General features: G+C 37.7%; 2 protein-coding genes across 2 annotated transcripts; both read right to left on the bottom strand.

The window, feature by feature from the left end:
- Positions 1–882: 882 nt before the first annotated feature.
- On the bottom strand, positions 883–1,323 carry LOC107921136 (uncharacterized). Its single transcript, XM_016851009.1, has one exon. It carries the CDS (start codon positions 1,321–1,323, stop codon positions 883–885), a length of 441 nt encoding a protein of 146 aa, XP_016706498.1.
- A 9,348-nt stretch (positions 1,324–10,671) lies between these two features.
- On the bottom strand, positions 10,672–11,514 carry LOC107921153 (uncharacterized). Its single transcript, XM_041084105.1, has 2 exons — positions 11,269–11,514; positions 10,672–11,211 (listed from the first exon to the last, which is right to left on the bottom strand). The coding sequence occupies exons 1-2, from the start codon at positions 11,512–11,514 to the stop codon at positions 10,672–10,674; spliced, it is 786 nt and encodes a 261-aa protein (XP_040940039.1).
- Between the last annotated feature and the right edge of the window lie 8,926 nt (positions 11,515–20,440).

Below are 20,440 nucleotides of genomic sequence, written 5' to 3'. Positions count from 1 at the left end.
TTAGTCACTTACCATTTTTGAAGAGATCTAGTCTCCATAGACTAGAAGACCAAGTGGTGCATAATTTCAGTTGCATATTCTACTGTTGCGACAATTGTTTCACCATTCTTCTGCATATTTCAACAACAGTGCAATTCTTGCGTTTTGCTACGTGATTTTGCTCAGATGTATAAGGTGTTGTGAACTCTTTGTTTGTTCCATTTGCTTCACGAAAGGTGTTGAACTCAGTTCACATAAACTCACCTCCCTTATCTATTTAGAGAGTTCTTTTGTTCCTACTACAATTCTACTATTTGTAAAAACAAGGGATTTGCACACAATATGTGCATGTTGCACATGTTGGCAACAAACAGAAAAATGGGTGGAGTTTATTATACAATTATCTTGTTGTGGCGGAGGGAGGCAATATCTGCTTGCAAACTTAATAATTTCTACACATATTGCTAACAAATAGAAAAAAAAAGGGTGGAGTTTATTGGTTGACATTAGGCAACAAGCTGGCCTCATTATTTTTCATCAATTGAAACGTGTGATAGATTTGAATATAAGCTTGCTGTTATCACTATTAATGCATGCATCCATGTGAATGGATTGATTATTGTTTAATTTAGAGACAAAAGGAATCCTACCAGCCTCAAACTTGATAAATTAATTGCATCATATTTAAGAAGAAAGTAAAATACAAAAACCCAAGGTTAACTTTGTTTCATTACTATCTAGTTATCTAGAAGAAAAGAAGGTTAAAACAAATGCTACTGAAAGAGGAAAAGTAACAAGGAGCTTTTGTCGTATGGAAATGGAAAAGAGTATTTCATTTATATGTATGGATGTATGTATATTTGATTTCTATAAATGATTTAATCCAAAATTGGGAATGGGCTTTTACAGGGTAAGGATGTTAAAAAGCGAGACTCTTGCTTTGATCATACACCTGAAGAGGCATTCAAGTCCATCTTCAAGATCCTGAATAACAAGCTCCAAGTCTTTTAGCTGGTTTTGCATCTCAAGATTTATGATCTCAGATTTGGTTATTCCAAAGGATTTCAAAGCAACATCAACCTTTTCGATTTCATTCACGTTTCTTTCAGCATCTTCGTACACTATTCTACTTTGTTGCAATAGTTTCAAAACTGATAACCAACTTCTAGGCTTTGGTTTAGAGATGAGAGATAACAAATCCTCAAACATAGAACAAGTCAGTGCTTCAATCTCTTTTAGCATGCTAACAGTTTCTGAAGGTGAAACTGTGTTTTTCCTTTGTATGACCTTTAAGTTTCCCAATGCCTTGTGGATAGTCTTTTTGGCAACTTTCTTGGAGCTCATGTATTTCCTCACTTCACTTACGATCTCGGCTTCACTAATTTTCTTTCGACGCAAAGCCAATTGAAGTTCACTTGCACTTTATTTTGTTTCCAGCACAATCTCTTTAGCAGTGCTGCAAAGGTTGAGGAGTCTAAGAGAACCATCCAACAACTCATCAGCACATTCGTGGGTTAAAGCATGGTGGGACAAAGACAACTGAAGAAAATTAACAACACAATCATACAAATCTTGAAAGCCATTTAGTTTATGGATTATTGATGATGATGAAGTAGATGCCTCTTTAGAAGCCCTCAATCTATTCAAATGCTCATTAACTTCTGTTGCTAGTGGGTGTTGTCTAGATGAGCGGGGGAAATTGTTGGATCGAGTGGCTGCCATTTTTTTTTTGTTTTAAGCAAAGAAGCCTATTTGTTGAATCAACATTTCTTGTAATTTTCACTGAAATACTAGGCATCTGCTCCCAAGTTATATATATGTATATGCATATCAATCTATGGAAAGAAAGGGAATCTCAAATGCTTCTTCTATATGCTAATGTTGACATGATTAATTAATATCTCGATCAAAGGGTGGCAGCAATGTTGTTGAAGGTTGGTCACCATGTAGCACTAGAAGCAGCCAAGAAATAGGTCATGCAGCCCGAGCCATGCAAGAGCTGCTGAAGCAAGTGTAGCTATTGATTTTTTGTTCATTTTGTAACCTTAGTCTGATGTTTGATGTAATTTGATTGTGATTAAGTTGTTAACCAGCTTTGTTCATGTGTACAAGCTTGGTTTTCCTAGTTTCAATGTATTAGTGGTAGCAGGTATTGATTAGGTGACCTTATACTGATTTTGACAAGCTGAATGCTTGGTTTTATCTATTAGCATTATGCCATTATTCCATCTAATGAAAAATTATCAGATTTCTTTCAATATACTCTCAATTATTCATTGCTTTTACCTTTAATTTTGTTTTGAATTTTGTTTGTTTCTTCTGCAAGTTTCGAGCCTTGTTGCTTAAGTCTTAGTTGATCTTGCTTGCTTATTTTTCATTACACCAACAATTGGTATCTAGAGCTGTAATCTCAGTTGACCTGTTATGTTTCTAACTTCAAATCGATGGCTTCATCAGGCTTCTCACCAGCTGCACTACCAGTTTTTAATGGAGAGGGATATCATATATGGGTGGTCAAAATGAAGACCTACCTACAGGCATTCAACCTATGGGAGGTGGTCAACTCAGATGTTGAACCAGCACCACTTAGAACCAATCCAACAGTGGCTCAGATCAGGCAGCATGCTGATGAAAGGACCAAGAGGCATAAGGCCATGTCTTGTATCCAAAATCATGTGTCAGATGTGTTCTTTACAAGGATCATGGCCTGTGAGACACCAAACCAGGCCTGGGACAGATTGAAGGAGAAGTTCCAAGGGACTGAAAGAACAAGGCAACAACAGCTATTGAATTTGAGAAGGGATGTAACATCCCAAAATTGGGCCTAGTCGGAATAGTGGTTTCAGGACCACAAATCTGACATTAAAATATTTGTTTTATGATTATTATGAGGTCTAGGATATGAAAATAAACATGTGTTAAAGTTTCATGAAGAGATTTTAAGTATAAGGTGTCCAATTGGAAATTAGGGACCGAATTGAAAAAATTGCTAAACTTGGGTTCTAGAAGCAATTAGTAGAGATTGCTATGGATTATTAATTAGGAGGCCTTAAATAGCAATTTTCTAAATTTTTGATTTTTTGGACAAAAATGGGCATGTATGGAAAATTTTGAAAGGTTATTAAGGATGGGCATTTTGGCCATTTGGTAACAAATAAAATACAAAGGGAAAAAGATAGCTAAAATCAACCATCATCTTCCTTGTGGCTGCCAGAATTCTTTATAGCCATAGCTAGGGTTTTGATTCAACATTTCAAGCTTGATAGTAAGTATCCCCTAGCCCCCGTTTTTGATGTTCTTTATGTTTTTGAGATCCTCATAACATGTTCTCTCTATTTCTACCCATATTTCAAGCTAGGGTTCATGTTCAAAAATTTACCCATGAATGAGATGCTTGTGTTTTGATGATTTATGGAGGAATATGAGAGTTTAAAGGATAGTAAACAATTTTTACTAAGTAGTTTTTCATGGAAATGGCTTAAGGGACCATTTTGTAAAAGTTGTGAAAATGGGTAGAAAATGTGCACAGCTATAAGCAAGAAAAATATTCAGCTAGGCTTGGGTAACTTAGAAATTTCATGCATTTCATTATTCGAGCCTTAGGACTAAATTGTAAAAAGTGTGAAAGGTTAGGGGCAAATTGGTCATTTTTCCTGAGGGTGAGTCTCAAGCCGAAAATGAAAAATATGAGGTATTAGTAATTTATTTTTACTGATATAGACCCCGAGGAACCAATTTCGGAGGTCAACCATGGAAAACGAAAGGTTTCGGAAAAACTGAAATGCGAACCTGAAGCAATTACCAGGTAAGTTCGTGTAACTCGAAGCAGACTATTAATATACTTAAAAGTGTATATTCATGTATGCATTATAATATTAAAAATTGTTGTGAAAAAAGGTATGATAAATATTGTGTTGATAAATGTCCCGATTGAATAAAAAGGATATCTGATGGATTCTCGAAATGAATTGACGGTAAAAAGGATCTAGCATGGACGGGTGTTCCTTTAGTAATCAAGCCTCCCGAAGAATAAGTGTGTTGAAATGGATTTAGCCTGGATGGGTAATCCGATTAGGGTCTGAATTTAGCCTGGACTGGTAATTCAGATCCGAGCTCATTAGAGTACATGTCATTGTAAGGCATTTAGCCTGGACTGGTAATCCCGACATTACTCTATGAGTTTATATTACGAAGGATTTAGCCTGGACTGGTAATCCCACCGTAAGAGTGAGGTTCACGAGAGTGCGTATTTAAAATGATCACTTACACGATTTGACAATAAATAAGATATCCATTGAGATTCTGAGAAGTTCAACGGGATTAAAATGAGGAACAAAAATAGAAATGCATGAAATGATGAGCTCATCTAAAACTAATGCTATAATGTACTTGTACGAGACTAACTTGATGGTTGAGTGTATGTGATAGGAAAATTATACTATGCATGTTCGACATGAATATCTATTATGGATGTATGCTAAATAACCGGTAAGTTTACCTTCCCGTTATTCGAACTTACTAAACATGTGAATGCTTACCCCTTTCATTTCCCTTATCTTATAGAGCTCGAGGACTCGTGAAGATTAGAAGACGGTTGGAGCATTGTCAACACTATCAACTTGTCTTGCTTGGGTATATAGAAACTTTTATTTTGTTATAATGGCATGTATAGGATTCTTGGTCATTTTGTTATATGTGTCATTTGGCTAGCCAATGTAAGGGCTTGAATGATATGCTTATTCATTTTGTATATGGCCATGAGATATGGCTCATTTTGATGTAGGTTGTAAAGCTACTAATTGTGTATGGTTATGCTTAAATATTTCATGTGATGGTTAAATGTGGTTTATCATGAATGGACATGTGAGATATGGCCAAATCACTTGGAGATGGTTAGGTCATAATTGGAAATGAGTTATAAAATGAGTCAAGTATAAAATGTGATTATTGAAGTGGTAATTCTTAATACAAAAAGGATAACTTAGCATGTGCTAAACCAATGAGATGAGGTTAACATGGAATAGATTATGCCAAGGTGGGTTATGGACATATTTAGGCCATGTTAAATACCATTGAAGTTTATAAATGTGTATGGATGTTGAGAATGACCATTGGCTTGGAAAATAGCCTCCAAAAGGGTACACACTGGTAAACACACAGGCATGTGTCTAGGCCGTGTGTTGTGTTGCTCAGCCGTGTGTCTTCTGCACCTTGAATTTTTAGATCAGTATGCATGGTAGTAAACACACAGGCAGAGACACGACCGTGTGTCTCAACCGTATAGAGGACATGGCCTTGTAGACTAGAGTGTGCCTTTTCCATGTGCCCCTAGATGGATGATAACGTCATAAACAGAATGTCTAGGTTTTTGGACACGGGCGATGACAAAGGCGTGTCTAGGCTGTGTGAGGGACACGGGTGTATGCTCGGCCGTGTGAAAACCCCTGTAGGTTCGAAATGAAAAATAAATTCCAATAAATCAACATGGGTAAGGGACACGGGCGTGTGCATTGCCTCCACACGGCATGTGAGGCTTAAACCTAGAAATTCCCTAAAGTTTTCTAAAGTTCCTGGTTTTGGTCCCGAATCGCTTTTAATGTATGTTTTGGACCTCGTAGGTCTATAATTGGGACAATATGATTCTGTTTGATTGGTTTTAAATTGAAATGAAATTTTATAGCCCGTATTTTTTAAAAATGCAATGTTTGTGTACAATAATGCCTCGTACCTTGTCCCTGTCTAGGGTACAGGTAAGGAGTGTTACAAGGGATTTCGAGAATTTGAAGATGAAGGAAGAAGAAACTGTCAAGCAGTATTCAGACAGAATTATGGCTGTGATTAACATCATAAGGCTCCTTGGAGAGCAGTTCAGTGAAGCAATAATAGTGGAGAAGGTGATCTCAACCTTACCTGAAAGGTATGATGCAAAAATATCATCCCTGGAAAACTCAAGGGACCTGACTAGCATCTCCTTGACAGAGCTGATCAATGCTCTTTATGCACAAGATCAAAGAAGAGCTAGCAGACTGGAGGAGCACCAATAAGTTTCCTTTCAAGCCAAAACCAAGCTTGCCTCGAGCACTTCTGCTTACAAAGGCAAGAAGATATGGAGAGACAAGCCTAAGTCAGATACTGTAAGAAGAAGGGACCAACCCTGCAGGCATTGCAAAAGGCCTAGTTATCCAGAGGCCAATTGTTGGTTTAGACCAGATGTGAGTGCCAATATTCCAAAAATATGGGCTATGCTGAAAAAGTTTGCAAAAGTAAAGACAGACCAAGGTAGAATCAACCACAACAGTCAAAGGCTGAAGCTCGAGTAGCAGAAGAAGGCAGTGACCATGAGGAGCAAGTTTTTGCATTTTCATGCTCAACTGCTACGGAGAAAGCCACAAAGGGATGGCTTATAAATAGTGGTTGCACTAAACATATGACAATAGATGCTGCCATCTTCAAGACAATTGATAGAAGCTTCAAAACTAAAGTAAAGATAAGAAATGGTCACTTCATCAAGGCAGAAGGCAAGGGAGATGTGCTAATAAGCACTCCCACAGGTAACAAGCTAGTTTCAAATGTTTTATTGGTGCCTGAATTTGACAAAAACCTGTTCAGCATAGCTCAGTTGCTTGAGAAGGGTTATATTGTGGTGTTCAAGGGCAAGGAATGCCAAATCAGTTATCCAAGTGGATCTAAGCTCATGACAGTAGCCATGATAGATAAAAGCTTTGTTATAGACTGGAACAAAGGCTTAGACAATTTCTAGCCATGATAGATAAAAGCTTTGTTATGGACTGGAACAAAGGCTTAGACAATGTCTATACTGTTTCTTCAGATGAATCCAAACTATGGCATCAAAGGTTTACTATGCCAACTACAGATCGATGGCTCAAATGGTCAGGGAGGATTTGGTTGAAAGCTTCACTAACTTAGTTGAAAAGGATCAGGTTTGTGAAGTATGTCAACTAGGAAAACAAGTTAGACTGCCATTTCCTTCAAACAAAGCTTGGAGAGCCTTAAAAAGGTTGCAACTGGTTCACACTAATGTATGTTGTCCCATGAAGACTCAGTCATTGAATGGCAGCAGGTATTTCATTCCGTTTATTGATGATCATTCAAGATTTTGCTGGATTAACTTCTTGAAGCACAAATCAGAGGTGGCCTTACTATTTTAGAAGTTTAAGGCTGCTATAAAGGCTGAAACAGGCTACAAGCTCAAGACCCTAAGGTTTGATAATGAAACTGAGTACACCTCAGTTTAGTTTCAAGCTTTTTGTGAAGAAGCAGGAATCAAACACCAGCTTACCAACACCTATACACCTCAACAGAATGGTGTTAGTGAAAGAAAAAATAGAAGTTTGATGGATATGGCCAGGTGCTTGACGTTTGAGAAGAATTTGCCTAAAACCTTGTGGGCTAAGGTAGTTAACACTATTGTGTACATCCAAAACAGGATCTCAACCAAGGCTTTAGCTCACAAAACTTCATTTGAGGCCTGGTTTGGGTTCAAACCATCACTGGCTCACCTGAGGGTCTTTGGTTGCATATGCTATGCACATGTCCCAGTTGTGAAAATGGACAAACTGGCCAAAAAGGCTCAACCTGGCATTCTAGTGGGCTACAGTACAGTTAAAAAGGGCTATAAAATCTTGGATCCTTCAGTAAACAAGATACTTGTGAGTAGAGATGTAGTATTCGATGCGAAGTCAAGTTGGAATTGGGAGAAGAATGAGCCAGAGGTAGTTTTTGAAGACCCTATAGCAGATCAGACTAAATCTGATCAGAATGGTCCTGAAATGGACATTGATGATGAACCGATTAGGGGCACTAGACTATTGGCTGAGATTTATGGAAGAGCTCAGGTAACCATAGTGGAACCAAGCTGTTTTGAAGAGGCTAAAGCTCAGCAAGTCTGGAAACAGGCAATGGCTAATGAAATTAGTATGATTGAGAAGAATCAGACTTGGGAACTAGTTAAAAGATCAGCCAACAGAAAGATCATTGGAGTGAAATGGGTTTATCAAGCCAAACAGAATGCTGATGGAAGTTTGAACAAGTTGAAAGCAAGGCTAGTTGTGAAGGGGTTTAGCCAAAAGTATGGCATAGACTATCTGGAGACCTTTGCACCAGTGGTCAGACTTGACACCATCAGGCTGCTAGTTGCCTTAGCAGTACAAATGCAGTGGAAAATTCACCAGCTCGATGTGAAGTCAGCCTTTCTGAATGGATTTCTTCAAGAAGAGATTTATGTTAAGTAAAATCAAGGTTTCAAAGTGGCTGGTAAAGAGAACATGGTTTACAAATTGAAGAAAGCCTTGTATGGCTTGAAGCAGGCACCAAGGGACTGGTATAGCAGGATTGATAGTACTTGGTTAGTCTGGGATTTGTAAGGAGCATTAGTGAGCCAACATTGCATGTTAAGAAGGAAGGAGTGCCAACTCAGCTCATTGTGTCATTGTATGTTGATGATCTATTGGTGACAGGAGGAGGCCAAGCTATACTAGCTGATTTCAAAGTTAAAATGCAACAAGTGTTTGAAATGTCTGACTTGGGACAAATGTCCTACTTCCTAGGCATGGAAGTAACTCAAACTCAGGTAGGAATCTTTCTAAGTTAAAAGGCCTTTGCCATGAAGATTTTAAACAAGTTCTCAATGCAGAATTGCAAGGCAACAAACACTCCAACTGCCATTGGAGAGAAACTATCGAGCCAATAAGACTTTAAACAGGTTAGTGAGTCTGTCTACAGAAGCCTAGTAGGTTGTTTCCTATATTTGACTGCCACTAGGCTAGACATTATGTTTGCTGTAAGTTTGCTCTCAAGATTCATGCATTGTTGGAATAAGAAGCACTTTCAACCTGCCAAAAGAGTGCTCAAGTACATCAAAGGTACCCTAAGCTATGGAATGTTGTATAGCAAAGCTAAAAGCTTGAAATTGGCTGGTTATGCTGATAGTGACTGGGCTGGTTCGAAGGATGATATGAAAAGCACCTCAGGGTATGTTTTCACCCTTGGTTCAACTATCTTTTTGCTGGAATTCGAAGAAGCAAAATGTAGTTGCTATGTCAATTGCTAAGACAAAATATGTGGCAGCTGCAGGAGCAGTCAATCAAGCCATTTGGCTAAGAAAGATCTTGGTTGATCTGAATCTTCACTAAAGGGAAGCAACAGAGATAATGTGTGACAACCAATTCTGCTGTTGCAATTGTAAAGAATCCAGTTTTCCATGGAAGGACAAAACACTTCAACATTGAGCTTCATTTTGTTAGAGAAATGGAGCAAGCACAGGAAGTAAAACTGGTTCATTGCAGTTCTGAAGAGCAACTAGTTGACATTTTGACAAAAGCCCTTAGTGTGTTAAGATTCTTACAATTGAGAGCTGAAATGGGAGTTAGCAACATGCTAACCAAGGAGGAGTGTTGAAGTTGGTCAGCATGTAGCACTAGGAGCAGCCAAGAAGTAGGTCATGCAACCTGAGCCATGCAGGAGCTGCTGAAGCAAGTGTAACTATTGATTTTTTGTTCATTTTGTAACCTTAGTTTGATGTAATGTAATTTTGTCCATTTTGAACTATGTTAGATTGATGTTTGATGTAATTTGATTGGGATTGAGCTGTTAACCAGCCTTGTTCATGTGTACAAGCTTGGTTTTCAAAGTTTCAATGTATTAGTGGTAGCAGGTATTGATTAGGTGACCTTATACTGATTTTGACAAGCTGAATGCTTGGTTTTATGTATTAGCATTATGCCATTATTCAATCTAATGAAAAATTATCAGATTTCCTTCAATATACTCTCAATTCTTCATTGCTTTTGCTTTTAATTCTATTTTGAATTCTGTTTGTTTCTTCTGCAAGTTTCGAGCCTTGTTGCTCAAGTCTTAGCTGATCTTGCTTGCTTATTGCTCATTACACCAACAAATGTTCATGCAATGTCTCCCCTCTACCATCTCTCCAGCTCACTATCCAAGCACTTTAATATATATATCCTTATCATTTCTTTGCACACGTTGTAACCATCCTAGTTGCCAATGCACGGAAGTTGGTGACATTTTTCAAATATATTAAGAAAAAACAGACAACCAATCCATTATTTCCACCTGTGTGTTAGCACTTACCATTATTTTTCATGCAATTTGATAACCAAGTAAAGAAGGGTCTGAAGTTGAACAAGATCCACTTTCTGATCCTTGCTTCCTTTTCCCGTAACATAAGAAAATTTTATGATTAACATAATATCAAATTAGCATCTTTTCATTGCCATCTTCCATGAGATAAACTGACGGCCATGGAGTTTTTAATTTTTAGCAAGTCTTCCATTGTCTTCAGTGGGACAAAAGGAATCCTGGCAGCTCACATATTCATAGAAATGTTTCCTGAGATATTCCAAGATACCAGTTGTGATGATGAGGCTCTATAATTCAACTTGGGAAAATTAAAGGTAGGTTTAAGTTACTGGGATTCGGGTGTAAGTTTTGGATATTAGCATGTGCTGGATAAAAGTATTTTTCAAGTTTTTTCTTGCTCGTGGTTGAATATGTTTGTAGTAAAAAATTACTGCAACCATTTTGGAAATATAACTAAATGATTTCACAAGAGGTAGAATTTTGAGAAAGAATATTGTATAATCTTTGTATTTCTTTTCTATTGTATAACCTCTGTAAAATTACAGTATATATGTACAACTGCGATGCCAAAATTTAACAGCTGATGATATTAAGAACAGTAACTCTAGTTTTGATCATACGCCTGGAGAAGGTTTCAAGGCCTTCTTCAAGATCTTGGATGCTCAACTCTGAGCTTTGAAGCTCCTTTTGCACGTTCTCGACATGCTTCATGTTTTCGGATTTGATGCAGGAACGCACTGCAGCTTCAGCATTCAAAATTTCATTTGCTTTCTGTTCTTCCTCGCACATTTCTTTCTTCTGGTGCATTAGCTTCGAAACCAGCGGCCAACGGCTCGATTTTGATTCTGCCTCTGGCCCTGAAATAAAGGACAATACGGATTCTAGCACGCTGATGGTAACTGCTTCTACATCTCTTAAGACGTTAATCATAGCTCCATTCTCGCCAGGAGTACTGAGTTTATTCTGTATATGCTTCAAGTTCTTTAAGGCCTTACAGATTGCCTTTTTCATGGCTTTCCTAGATGTCAAGTATTTCCTAAACTCATTAGCAAGCCCTTCGGCTCCACGTCTTCTGCGCAAAATTGATTGAAGCTCTTGTGTGCATTCCTTTGTCTACAACAAGGCATCCTTAGCAGTGGTACATACATCCAAGAGCATGAGAGATCCAACCAAAAGCTCTTCAACCATTTCCCTTTGCATATCTTCGGCGAGAGCTTGTTGGGTGAGGGGAAATTGAAGTAATACATCAACACATTCATGCAAATCCTGAAGACCACTTAGATTGTGGCCTATGGATGATGATGTAGAGGCTGATTGAGATGCCCTCAATCGGTTCAAGTTCTCGTTGATTTGTGAAACGATGGGGTGTTGCCTTGAGGGCAAGCTGTTTGATCGAGCACGGTACGAGGCTGCCATTTTCTTGTTATGCAAAAGCGATATGCGTTTTCAACTCTGCTTAGCTATTTGCTGTAATCCCCTTACCATCTGCTCAACATTGTTGAAGTAATGGTCAGCATGCAGCAACCAAGACTATCGAAGGCACTACATGCAGAAGCTGCTGGTTCTTCTAGTCAGCAAGCTGTTTATGTTTCATTTTGTAATTTTAAGTTAGAGTAATGTAACTTAGTTGCTTTATACCTATGTTAGGTTTATGTTTGATGTAATTTTGATGTTGATTGAGCTGATAAATCAGCTTTGTTTATTTGTTCAAGCTAATTAGCACAAGTTACTATGTGTATTAGTGGTAGTAGGTGAAGTTTAGGTCAACCTACTGTTTTGTCAAGATTGTAAACTTGTTTTATGTATTGGCTTTGTGCCATATTCAGTTAAATGAATGAATTCAACAAGTTTTCATCCATATGCTCTCCGTTTTTAGTTTTGCTTCAAAATCTATTTGAGTTTTCTGCTTTGTTTCTCCTGCAAGTCACGAGACTTGCTAGACAAGCTTTCTGTTGAAGCTTGCTGCTGTTGCACTTAGATCCAACATTTGGTATCTAGAGCCATATTCTTAGAGGACCTGTTGTAGTTCAGTATCAAAACGATGGCATCATCAGGTTTTTCACCAGCTTCACCACCTGTCTTCAATGGAGAGGGCTTCAACATTTGGGCAGTTAAGATGAGGACTTACCTGCAGGCATTCGACCTATGGGAAGTTGTAACTCAGATGCTGAGCCAGCACCTCTTCGAGCTAATCCAACAGTTGCTCAAATAAGGCAACACACTGATGAAAGAACAAAAGGCACAAGGCCATGTCATGCATACAGAATTGTGTGACAGATGTGATCTTTATGAGGATCATGGCCTGTGAAACACCAAAGGAGGCTTGGGACAAGCTGAAAGAAGAATTTCAGGGGACTGAGAAAACAAGGCAACAACAGCTGCTCAACTTGAGAAGAGATTTCGAAAATCTCAAAATGAAAGAGGAAGAAACAGTTAAGCAGTACTCAGATCGGATTATGGCTGTTGTCAACAGCATAAGGCTCCTAGGAGAGCAATTCAGTGAAGCTAGAATGGTTGAGAAAGTCATGTCCACTCTACCAGAGAGGTATGAAGCTAAAATTTCATCCCTCGAAGACTCAAGGGACTTGACAACTATCTCCTTAACTGAGCTAATCAATGCCTTGTATGCACAAGAGCAAAGAAGAGCCAGCAGACAAGAGGAGCACCAGGAAGGGGCTTTTCAAGCCAAAGAAGCCTCGAGCATCAAAACTCACAAAGGCAAAAAGTTCTGGAAAAACAGGCCTAAGCCTGATGCTGCTAGGAGCAGTGACCAACTCTGCAGACATTGTAAAAGAGCTGGTCATCCAGAAGATAGATGCTGGTTTAGACCAGATGCAGTATGCCAACACTGCAAGAAAAAAGGTCATGTTGAAAAAGTTTGCAAGAATAGAAGCAAACCAAGATAGAATCAATTTCAGCAACAAAAGGTAGAAGCTCGAGTAGCTGAAGAAAACAGTGATCAAGAAGAACATGTTTTTGCTGTGTCATGTGCAGCAAATCAGAAGAAGGGTTCAAAGGGCTGGCTTCTAGACAGTGGGTGCACAAACCATATGTCACCAGATGCAACTATCTTCAAAACCCTGGACAGAACCTGCAAAACCAAAGTAAAATTGGAAATGGTCAGTTAATTAATGCTGAAGGAAGAGGAGATGTGCTGATTCATACCTCTACAGGTGGCAAAATCATTTCAAATGTACTTTTGGTACCTGAAATCGATAGGAACCTTCTCAGTATAACTCAACTACTTGAGAAAGGTTACTCAGTTGTGTTCAAGGAGAAAGAATGTCAAATTTTTGATCCAAGTGGATCAAACATCATAACAGTCACCATGACTGATAAATGTTTTGAAGTAGACTGGCCAAATGACTTACATTCAGCCTACATAGCCTCCACTGATGACTCTAGACTCTGGCATCAGAGGCTTGGACATACAAACTACAAATCCATAGCCCGCATGGTCAATGAAGGTCTGGCAGAAAATTTCATCGATTCAGTGAAGAATGATGAGCTTTGTGAGATATGTCAGCAAGGAAAATTGGCAAGATTGCCATTTCCAACAAGCACAACATGGAGAGCATCAGAGAAGCTCCAGCTTGTGCATACAGATGTGTGTGGACCAATGAAGACTGAGTCTCTCAAAGGAAGCAGGTACTTTATATTATTTATTGATGACTTTACAAGATACTGCTGGATTTATTTTCTAAAATAGAAATCAAAAGTTCCATCTGTGTTCCTGAAGTATAAAGCTGCTGTTGAAACTGAGTCTGGTTGCAAACTTAGAGCAATAAGGTCAGATAATGGAACTGAGTACACCTCAGCTCAGTTCCAAGCCTACTGTGAAGAAGCAGGTATCAAACACTAGTTGACTAATGTGTATACACCCCAACAGAATGGGGTCAGTGAAAGGAAAAACAGAAGCTTGATGAACATGGCAAGATGTCTTCTGTTTGAGAAGAATTTGCCCAAAACTCTGTGGGCTGAAGCTGTTAACACAGCAGTTTATCTCCAAAACAGACTCCCAACCAAGGCTCTGGCTGAGAAGACTCCATTTGAAGCCTGGTTTTGGTTTAAGCCATCACTGGCTCATCTCAGAACCTTTGGTTGTCTGTGCTACACACAAGTTCCAGCTGAGAAGAGAAGCAAGCTAGATAAAAGAGCTCAAGCAGGGATCTTGATCGGCTATAGCTTGGTTAAAAAGGGCTACAGAATCCTAGAACCTGCTACAAACAAGATATTGGTTAGCAGGGATGTTGTTTTCAATGAAAAAGGACACTGGAATTGGGAGAAGGCTGAACCAGAGGGAGTGGCTGAAGATCTGGCATTGGACCAAGTTGAAAATGATGAAAACACACCTGAAATGGATGTAGATGATGTTCCAATCAGAGGCACTCGATCACTGGCTGATGTTTATGAAAGAGCACAAGTGGCTACTGTTGAACCAAGTTGCTTTGAAGAAGCAGAAAGCCAGGAGGACTGGAAGCAAGCAATGATTGAAGAAATCAGGATGATTGAAAAGAATCAGACCTGGAGTCTGGTTGATAGACCAACAAACAGGAAGATTATTGGTGTTAAATGGGTTTATCGAGTCAAGAACAATGCTGATGGTAGCCTAAACAAGTTAAAGGCTAGATTGGTTGTGAAAGGCTTCAGTCAAAGGTATGGATCAGACTACCTGGAAACCTTTGCACCAGTGGCCAGGCTAGACACTATTAGACTGCTAGTTGCCTTAGCAGCACAAAAACAGTGGCTGATACACCAACTTGATGTAAAATCAGCATTTCTGAATGGATTCCTTGAAGAGGAGATTTATGTGGAGCAACCTCAAGGTTTCAAGGTGCCTGGCAAGGAAGAAATGGTGTACAAGCTCAACAAAGCCTTGTATGGCTTGAAACAGGCTCCAAGGGCCTGGTATAGCAGAATAGATGGCTATCTGACCAGTCAAGGATTTGAAAGAAGTCTTAGCGAGCCAACTCTGTATGTTAAATCAACTAGTGCTGAAACTCAGGTCATTGTCTCAATATATGTCGACGACCTACTGGTGACAGGAGGAGATCATGAGATGCTAAGCAGCTTTAAAGCCAAAATGCAACAGCACTTTGAAATGTCAGACTTGGGATTGATGTCTTACTTCTTAGGCATGGAAGTAACTCAAGCTAAGAATGGGATTTGGCTAAGTCAAAAGACCTTTGCTATGAAGGTTCTCAACAAATTCTCAATGAAGAATTGCAAAGCAACCAGTACACCAGTTGCTGTTGGAGAAAAACTCTCGAGCCAAGACAAGCATGAAAAGGTTTGTGAAACAACCTATCGAAGTCTAGTTGGATGTTTGTTGTATTTGACTGCTACTAGACCTGACATAATGTATGCTGTGAGTCTACTCTCGAGGTTTATGCATTGTTCAAATGAAAGTCATTTTAGAGCTGCAAAAAGGGTTCTAAGATACATCAAAGGAACTTTGTCCTATGGAATGCAGTTTACCAAGACTGAGAACTTGAAGCTAGTTGGATATTGTGACAGTGATTGGGCTGGTTCCTTGGATGACATGAAGAGCACTACAGGTTATGCATTCAACATAGGCTCTGCTATGATTTGCTGGAGCTCAAAGAAGTAGGGAGTAGTGGCTCAGTCGACTGCAGAAGCAGAATATGTGGCTGCTGCTGCAGCAGTCAATCAAGCCATATGGCTTAGAAAAATTTTGAAAGATATCAATCATGAGCAAAAGGAAGCAACTGAGATAATGTGTGACAACCAATCAGCAGTTGCTATTACAAAGAATCCTGTTTTTCATGGAAGGACCAAGCACTTCAACATCAAACTTTATGCAGTTCGAGAAATGGAGCAAGCTCATGTTGTTAAGCTGATACATTGCAGTTCTGAAGAGCAAATTGCTGATATTTTAACAAAAGCACTAAGTGTTTCCAAGTTTCAACACCTGAGAGCTAATATGGGAGTTTGCAACATGCTAACCAAGGAGGAGTGTTGAAGTAATGGTCAGCATGCAGCAACCAAGACTATCGAAGGCACTACATGCAGAAGCTGCTGGTTCTTCTAGTCAGCAAGCTGTATATGTTTCATTTTGTAATTTTAAGTTAGAGTAATGTAACTTAGTTGCTTTATAACTATGTTAGGTTTATGTTTGATGTAATTTTGATGTTGATTGAGCTGATAAATCAGCTTTGTTTATTTGTTCAAGCTAATTAGCACAAGTTACTATGTGTATTAGTGGTAATAGGTGAAGTTTAGGTCAACCTACTGTTTTGTCAAGATTGTAAACTTGTTTTATGTATTGGCTTTGTGCCATATTCAGTTAAATGAATGAATTCAACAAGTTTTCATCCATATGCTCTCCGTTTTTAGTTTTGCTTCAAAATCTATTTGAGTTTTCTGCTTTGTTTCTCCTGCAAGTCACGAGACTTGCTAGACAAGCTTTCTGTTGAAGCTTGCTGCTGTTGCACTTAGATCCAACAAACATATATATTACAGGTTGAGGGCAGACACGAGGAATCTCAACCATTTTAAATATCAATTGGAAGCAAGCAAAATGAACTAACTCAATCTCGATCCCCACAACTATCGCCAAAATGTTTCTACTGTGTCTTCTCTCCACAATCACAACAACTCATCACCCTTCGGTAGCAACAAACACTACTAGTTTTCAATGCCATAATATCCATATATACAAATATTATACAATAATGCGCAGGGTGGTACTACATTCAATGCCTTATATTAATGAATCATTTGCTTTTAACTTATCTCGTCTTCTTCTTGTTATTGCTGTCTTGTTGATTAGGTTCTGCAAGGAGGCAAGATCCCCTTGCTTCTAACAATTTATTTTTTTTATGCAGCAACACATGTATGGGAATGAAATTATTTCTTTATTATTATTACTACTGTTTTTTAGCCAATACGAGTCCTTTAGCTGGTTTTGCATCTCAACATGATGTGTTCATCTCCTGACCCACAACCAGCATCAACATTTTCAAATTCATTAATGTCTCTTCCTGTTTGCTATTCGATTCTGGAAACTAACAACCAGCTGGTCTTCTTTCATTGTTCTTTTGGCCCTGAGAGAAAGGACAACAAATTCTCAAACATGTAACAAGTCACGGTTTCAATCTCCCTTACCAAGTTAACCATTGCCTTGCTATCATCATCATCTCAACAAGAGAAACTTTTTCTGTTTCCGAGCTCTTTACATTTTTCAATGAATTTTGGATATGGGTTCTACTAAATTTGGTCTTCCATTGTTTATCTATCTTTAACTATATATACAAGTACCAACTCTCTATATATAAATGTAAGTCCTATTACTGGGAATTTCAAACGTCCTTGAAGTGATATCGGGCACATCATGTGATTCAATTAAAAGAATTCGAGATTGGGCCAAGATCGAAGGGCCTAAATGCAAGGTGAGATTGTTTAATTTCATGCAAAATTTTGCATGTGGAGGTTGGAAGCCAATGAATCATTTGAATTTAGTAATTTAATTCTATAGCTTTTTTTTGAAATTAAGTTTATTTATTACTTTGTCTTTAATATGTGTTATATGTAGCACCCCTAACCCACATTCGTCACCGGAACAGGGTTACAAGATGTTACCGAAGTTTACGGAATAATTACACAATAATTCCATTATTTACTTATATTCACATCAAAGCTATCCACTAGAGTCATAGTCACTAAATTATTTATATCTGGAGATACAGAACTCAAAATTAAAATCCATAAAAATTATTTGAAACTAGACTCATATATCTTTCTACCATAAAATTTTCAGAATTTATGGATTAGCCAAAAAGTACAGTTTATTCTTAAAGTTTACCCCTGCTCTGCTATTTGATAATTTCGACCTTTCTTTACTAAAAATTAATTATCTCATAGTACAAAATTCCGGTGATGTTTTCGTTTGTTTTTTTTAGCTAGACTCATTTATAATTCTAAGAATATAAATTATAACCCACAATTATTTTTTTACAATTTTTAATGATTTTCCAAAGTCAGAATAGGGGAGCTCGAAATCACTCTGACCTTGTCCCACAAAAATTCAAATATCTTCTAATATGAAAGTATTTTGCTTACACCGTTTCTTTTATGTGAAACTAGATTCAATAGGCTTTAATTTCATATCTTATTCAACTTCTAATTCAATTTCCATAATTTATGGTGAATTTTCAAATTCAAACTACTACTACTAACCAAAAACTGTTTTAGTACAAAATATTGTTAACTAGTTTATAACATCTTTACTTCATTTCATTTAAACTCTATACATGCCGTATAAATCTTTAAACATAAAACAAAAGCTAGCAGAATTGATCTGAATAGTGTGCCTTGTTGTGTTGATCCGATCTACCAACTTCACTTCAATTCAATCTACATAAAAATATCAAACACACACAAGTAAGCTTATTGAAGCTTAGTAAGTTCATAGGTTTAAAAGTAATGCTTACCAATCATAATATTTCCAAACAATAACAAAACATTTACTATAGTTCCCTGCCATCCACAACCATTGTTATAATACTTCACATAGTTGAGCTCAACATTAACAACTACTCAATCTCTTTCATTTGGTTCACTCCTCTTGTATTACTTATTATCAAATTAGGAAACTATGAAAAATAAAATAAAATAAAATAAAATAAAGAACACACAAATTTTACATGGAAACCCTTTCGGGAAAAAAACCACGGGCGGAGGAGAAGAAAATTCACTATGTCGAAAAATTTGAATCAAATACAAGAGGAATAGACTATGTCTATTTATAGGCTTGCAAAGCCATATTCTAGTAGATTGAAACACCTTATCCTAATTAATATAAAATAGATGGAGTTTAATAAGGTTTAAAAACCTTATTCTAAAATAAAATAAAAGAAGTCTAGTTCTATATGGATTTTACTTTTATTTTATTTTCCATCGTATTTTATTTAAATAAGAATTTGGGTCACTTAATTCTAACAATCTCCACCTTGACACAAATTCTCAATGAACAAGTTCTTCATCGCGAACTTTCAATAAACAAGTTCTCCACTTCTTCCATAAAACCCCTTAAGGGTTTAACTTCAACAATGAACACCAACCAAGTCTAAGCAATGCTCAAACTTGGTTATAGGAAGTGACTTAGTCATCATATCTGCAGGATTTTCATGAATACTAATTTTGCTCACAACAATATCACCACGAGCAATAATATCACGAACAAAATGATACCGAATATCAATGTGTTTTGTTCTCTCATGAAACATTTGATCTTTTGTAAGAAAGATGGCACTCTGACTATCACAAAATAATGTGCTGATTTGAAGGTCTTCATTGAGTTCACTAAATAGTCCCTTCAACCAAATAGCTTCTTTACAAGCCTCAGTAATCGCCATGTACTCAGCTTCAGTGGTAGACAAAGCTACTGTAGTTTGCAAAGTGGCTTTCCAACTAATTACACAACCTCCGATTGTAAAGGCGTAACCTGTGAGAGATCTTCTTCTGTCAAGGTCTCCAGCAAAATCAGCATCAACATACCCTATAACTCCATCTTTAGTTCTTCCAAACTATAAGCAAACATCAGTAGTGCCTCGTAAGTATCTTAAAATCCACTGAACTGCTTTCCAATGTTCTTTACCCGGATTTGCCATATATTTGCTAATTGCACTGACTGCATATGATAAATCTGGACGTAAACAAACCATATCATACATGAGAGATCCCACTGCACTAGAGTAAGGAACATGTGACATGTACTCAATCTCATTATTTGATTGAGGAGACAAGGCCGATGAAAGTCTGAAATGGGCTGCTAAAGGAGTACTAATAGGCTTAGCACTCTGCATATTGAACCTGCAAAGAACTTTCTCAATGTACCCCTTCTGACTTAGGTACAATTTACTTGCTTTTCTATCTCTGATAATCTCCATACCAAGTATCTTCTTTACTGGTCCTAAATATTTCATCTCAAATTCTTCATTTAGTTGGGCTTTAACCTTTCTTATCTCTCCTTTATCTTTTGCTGCTATCAACATGTCATCAACATAAAGAAGTAGATACACAGAAGAACCATCACTGTTTTTCTTAAAGTAAACACAACTGTCTAAACTACTTCTTTTGAAATCATGAAAAGTCATAAAGGAATCAAACCTCTTGTACCACTGTCTTGGTGACTGTTTCAAACCGTAAAGGGACTTTCTCAGCAAGCAAACATAGTCCTCTTTTTCTGAGACTATAAAACCCTCTGGTTGTTGCATGTAAATATCTTCCTCAAGTTCTCCATGCAAAAATGCAGTTTTTACATCTAACTGCTCAAGCTCCAAATCATGCATGGCCACAATACCAAGCAAAGCTCGAATCG

The sequence above is a fragment of the Gossypium hirsutum genome, chromosome A12, assembly GCF_007990345.1.
Source record: "Gossypium hirsutum isolate 1008001.06 chromosome A12, Gossypium_hirsutum_v2.1, whole genome shotgun sequence".
NCBI classification, from domain to species: Eukaryota; Viridiplantae; Streptophyta; class Magnoliopsida; order Malvales; family Malvaceae; genus Gossypium; species Gossypium hirsutum.
This window is presented reverse-complemented; position numbering and strand designations above follow the sequence as displayed.